Consider the following 5,666-nt stretch of genomic DNA (forward strand, 5'->3'; position numbering starts at 1 on the left):
CTCCCCACTTACCAACCTCATGCCCTCCCCACACCTGCTACTGGCCATGGCCCTGGAACCACTCCAACTGCTATTGCTCACAGTTGCCTGTCCCCCCTGCCAAATGCCTTTAATTACTATGCATTTAGTGGAGAAGAGAAAAAACTTCTTATATGAAAAGCATTGGAAATGTTTCACTGTAAGAAGTTTTATGTGAATAGAAGCATCAATACAAAGAATGTAGTACAAACCTGTCTAAGGCCTATTTTCTTACTGTCCCACATCTGTTTGAAGTTCCAGAAAAAAGGCTGGTCACACTTTTGACAAGAGTCACTGTCCAACCACTCAGGTGTCTGTAACACAAAACAATGCTTTTAGATGGAAAAACTTCATGCAGGCATCTAACAATAGAACAAGGGGTGTGGATTCCATTGTAGTATAATTATATTTAGATGAATTTGACTAGAAACAAGTCATTTGAAGCCTTCCCAGAGATTTATGTTGTGCTGAGCTCTGTACTCTGAAAGCTTCTTCAGGATTAAGATCCTGTACCAGACACATCAATCTGATTAAATTGTGAAAATAAAGGGCCAACTCCCCCCCCCACCCCCCCCAAAACACAAAACAAAACTGGGATGTTTAAAATTACACATCTAAGAAATGAAAGTCCTGTCTGAGCAGTGCTGAGCACCACCTGCTGGCTGCAGCAAGTTAAAAGTACTCCAAATTTCCAGAATTGGGATGCCTCATTTTTAAGTGGCAGTGTTGGAAAGTTTTGCCCCATTTTTAAAAAAAATTTTAACTGGTATTTCTGATCTTACTGCTGCCAAACCAGCAGAAGAATCCCCCAGATAATCAGTTTCTTGTCCTGTGCCTAACACTTATGCAACAAAACCTTGATGTTTGCAGTAAAGAATTTCCATTTTCTGGTGCAACATGGCTTTGCTCTTCATGCTATAAAGAGAAGTGGGCAAGAAACTCTAAAGGCATATCCAAAATACTGCCTGTTCCCCACAACAGCCCCGGGTGTAGGGAATAGTAATTTCCTTATTTTTAAGCAAGAAACAAATTTGGCGCCTCACTTCTGTCCACACCAGTGTTTTGCTCACATGCTCTCTGCTGGTGCACACTCTTAAGCAGATATTACCTTGTGGGTTCTCTTCTCTACCCTCACTCTTCAAGACAGTGACAACAATTCAAGTGTCCTTTCACATCAATGCGTATTAACTCATTTAGACCTAGCCCTGATTACTAGAAGAGAACTGTTTTAGGAACATTTCAGTTAAATATAGTCATAATGGATTGCAGTGTCAACCCTTCAGCCCCACACCACCTTGATCTAGCCCTGAGCTGCTCTGATCTGACTTGACTGGCTCCTGCCCTCCACAGGTCTGGAAAATGTGGACAGGTAGCAGCAATTAACACTGCCACCACTCCCCCACCACCAAATTTTCAGAACTGTGGGAGACCTGGTGGGCTGAATAAGAAAGCTCTGCAGGCCAGATTTGGTCAGTGAAAAGGAATGAAATACACAATTTTGTGATTAAATAAGATCAGGCTAGAATACAAATACAGAAAAAGCCAGCGAAGTAGAATTGATGACAGCCTGAGGCACTGCTCCAGCCTTCTACCCAGGAATGAGTTAAGAGAACTGTTGATCACAGCTTGCTTCTAGTGTATGCTAGAGGCAGGTGCTTTAGAGGGTAGACCCTGCTACTGACCATTTCTCAGGCACTCTTTAATTAATTTGAAGTCTGTAGATTTATATGAGTGAACTACACTATCATCTCCTAAGCCCTTGAACACTGCATTTCAAAAAGGTACACTGCTTGTGACAGCAACTGCTCTACAGTCCAATGAAGAATGAGCTTCTATCATCTTTCAAGTATCCCTTTCCTATAGGCTTAGATGGAGATAAAGGAGTAAAAAAAATACATTTAAATAATGGCTTAGTCTCTCTCTTTAGTGCAATTCGAGAGACCCGATAGGAGTGGTAACATCAAAGCAAACACTAAAGCATACATTAAGTAGAAATATCTAATCAGTAAGAGATGCAAATGCTAAACCAGAAAGAAACATTCAAGAAAAGTGTGCCAAGAGCCCAGAGCAAAATATTGTACATTAAATCCTAAGGGTTTATGTTTTAGAATTAGTTTAGCTTAATATGCTCCCTACTGAGCAACTGATTATGGCTAGCCTGGCTCATTCTTGTATTTAAAAGATTGTATTTACACCTGCTGCTAAACACTGATGGAACTAATTGTATTTCTTATCCTATTTTCAACCAACCTCAAGTAATAAAAGCATTTTGTTTTGTAACAAAGTGCTTCAATTTGCACCTGTGAAGTCTCTTTCACCAGATAATAAAAAACATTATTTCTAGGTGTTAAAATTGCATCAATAAAGGAAACATCTGTCAGGAGGGAGGAAGCAGCTCAACTTGTGCCTTACTTTTGAAGCTGATGACATCACTGACAATTGCATCAGCAATTAAACGGATTGTCAACTTGAATACTAATGAATTTTGGTGAAAAAGTGGTAAAAAGTTTGCTGCCCCTTCCAGTTGCCATGGTTTTACAATCCCATTTTTCACATTGTTCACAAACAGGGGAAGAATCTTGCTGGGAAACGGTGAAACCAATTTTCCCCAGTGCTGGCAAATATATAGAGCAAAACAGAAAATAAAACCTAATTTCCCTACCATCTCTACTTCTCTAAACTCATTCAGTTATAGTAATGAGGTGTCACTTGTAATAAGAGTAAGCAAGAAGAGTGATTTTTATGTCAGCGGTGTCCCTTTCAGGCATAATTCCACACTACAAAGAGTGACTAAATAGAACCTCACTTTTCTCAAAAAACAACCTCCTGTAGGTATTTAGGGCCATGAGAGAACGTAGACAAGGCCTTAAGCACTAAAGCATAAGTAGAGACTGCAATTCGATGTGGCTGAAGTCCATAGGTGCAGCAAAGTACAAACTGATGCTTTGCAAAGACTGATTTGAGTCTGGGTTTAACACATTTTAGAGTAAAGGTAGGTCAATTTAGCTGTATCAGCTCAGTTAATGCAAATCCTGTACATCTTTGTATACAGTGTTGTTACCGCTATTATGAAGCAGGTGCAGGATAAGGTAACCCTGACTTCCTTTTTCTTCCTGCCAGAGATGCAAAGCTGATGCAGTTACAAGCATGTAACAAGACTCTATAATCTTTCTTGTGCCTCAAAAGAAGATCCAATTAGTTACATCTGTGCCAAGCTATTAAAGGTAGGTAGGTTACACAGGTGTCAACTAAGGCTATAATTTAATGATTTTTAACATGAATAGGAAAAAACTGGCAAAATGTCAGCTGATTATCCAGAACTGGTAGTTTCTCTCTGTTTTTGGTTTTTAAATCCCATCCATTATTTTTACTTGTAAAATCATAGTATTTCTTATTTAGTCACTGAAAAATGAAAGCAGAACACTTAATAAATGTTCTTCTCAAAAGTAATCCTAAGGGCATAAACCATTTAGCTACACATATAACAAACTCTCTGCCATACAAGCTCTCTTGGGCCACATAGCACAAAACACAGTATATCACATTGTGTGCATGGTGGCTGCATGCCTAAGAATATGAGTTTCCTTTTCAAGAGCTTCAGGTTCTAAATTACATACTTGAGAAAGCCCCTTCTACCCATTACTCTGCTTTACAGCGTATAAACAAGAACTGCTAATCTACCTCTTGTCTCTCAACATCCATATTCCAGACAACAATTCCACCATCTGCACCACAAGAGATGAGCTGTCGCGTATGATGAACATAGGAGAGAGACTGAACTTTATCACTGCAAAAGAAACAAGACAGTTAACAACAAACCCTTTACAACTAGTAGAAGGATTTTAAGATATGACCCAAGGTAAAGCAACCAGCTGGTCAATGTGCATGATCTGCAGAAGAAAACGTACAAAATTTAGCAGCTGTACTATTCAAGTTAGTATCTTGGAAGGTCTGTACCATATAGCATATTGCAGAGTCTGCAATGTTTTTGGAAACGCCCACAACCTTGACTTGTAAGGTACTGGAGTGCTGGGGTAAACAGCAGGGGAGCTGTGAGGGGCCTAATCCTTGGTGTGGCAGCACAGCCCCAGCCATTTCCCTGAGGTGCAAGTGCCAAGCAAAATGCCTTCAAATGCCATGCTCTGGCACATATCCTGGGGGTTGCCTACCCTTGGCATATTGTAAACTTGGCCCCCATGGGGTAATACAGAATTTAAGACTGGGTGCTGCTTTTAGCCAGGATTTGTATCCAGATACAGGAATTGATTTCTCCAACTGAGTAGGCTTCCTCATTTTGTTGAGAGCCACGGTATCACTAATTTGGCAGTACAGTCCACTTACACTCCCCCCGCAATCACACACACCTACCCACCCACAGTTAAAAAGCTCTCTATTAAAGTTTAAGTTATTTGTTTTGTTAAATTGCCACCAATGCCTGTAAATGATGCAAGGAAAACAGAGAGCTGCTTGGAAAAACAGCTTTGTGGGCTGCTACCACCAGAATTCTAATATGACCAGGAGAAGAATTTCCAGATTCATATAGAATTGATTAGATTTCCCAAAATCCTGCCAATATTTGAAGATTAAAAGCTATTTTTAGAAAAAATAGGACTATTTTTCCTTTCATTATTCTTTGTTCAGTACCAAAACCATGCTCAGCCTTACACAAAGCAGACCCTTCCCCAGACAATCCATTACCTAGGAGACAGACATCAAACACCAAGACACAGGAGAAACAATTATTGTATTTACTTTAATCCATAACAAAGTTTTTTACCCCATTTGCCATTGGTGGTAGAAGGAGGAAGAAATAAATTGCATTTGGATTTGGCTAATGCCCTAGGGCAGGCAGCTGCTTTAGCTCTGGGCCAGGTCCAGAGCTGCTGCCACTATTGCTGCTGCCTGTCTGGGTCCAATTTGAGGCATGTGGCAGGCAGGGACAGCAACAGTAGTGGGGGCAGCCCAAAACATCTGTGCGCCATGTAAAAAAAAAAAAAAAATCACATGTTAGACCAGCTCCATGTACTGGGGGGTTGCCACCATCTGGCCCGGGCCATCATGCACTCCATGCCCCAGGCCAAAGCTGCCATGTAGGGTAAAGTGGCAGCTGGGATGGGGAGGCAGTCACTGGGGGGTTGCCACCATCTGGCCAGGGCCATCATGTGCTCCATGCCCCAGGCCAAAGCTGTCATGTAGGGTAAAGTGGCGGCTGGGATGGGGAGGCAGTCACCGGCGGGACAAGGTGTGGGGGTCAGGCTGCCTGCCCCTGCACTACAGACCTGGAGGGGATGAACTGAAGATGCCCCTTCAAACAATTAGATTCTACACATGAAAAAACATTTATAAAATTTTACATCTATAAAATCTAATTGGGGGGGGGGGAAGGTGGGAGGTAGGGGGAAGTAGTCTTAAATTCAAAGTCATCTTGGATTTGAGTAAATACAGTATTTGTGGTTTGAGTTGCCACTGAAGAAGTTTCATAGTTTCTAGGGTCGGAAGGGACCTGAGCAGATCATCTAGTCCGACCCCCTGCCATGGCAGGAAGAGCACTGGGGTCAAATGACCCCAGTAAGGTGGTCATCCAACCTCCTCTTAAAAACCCCCAGGGTGGGAGCCTGCACCACCTCACTTGGAAGCTGGTTCCAGAC

At 41.8% G+C, this 5,666-nt stretch overlaps 1 protein-coding gene across 1 annotated transcript in view; it reads right to left on the bottom strand.

Moving 5' to 3' along the window:
* Positions 1-5,666, bottom strand: part of WDFY2 (WD repeat and FYVE domain containing 2) — a 153,705-nt gene that overhangs the window by 13,432 nt on the left and 134,607 nt on the right. Inside the window, exons 8-9 of the mRNA XM_019525350.1 lie at positions 3,700-3,805; positions 231-332 (exon numbers count right to left, since the gene is read on the bottom strand). Coding sequence (XP_019380895.1) covers positions 231-332; positions 3,700-3,805 — 208 coding nt within the window. The remainder of the gene's footprint in view (positions 1-230; positions 333-3,699; positions 3,806-5,666) is intronic.

This window comes from Gavialis gangeticus, unplaced genomic scaffold (assembly GCF_001723915.1).
Source record: "Gavialis gangeticus isolate Ggan-Ray unplaced genomic scaffold, GavGan_comp1, whole genome shotgun sequence".
NCBI lineage: Eukaryota > Metazoa > Chordata > Crocodylia > Gavialidae > Gavialis > Gavialis gangeticus.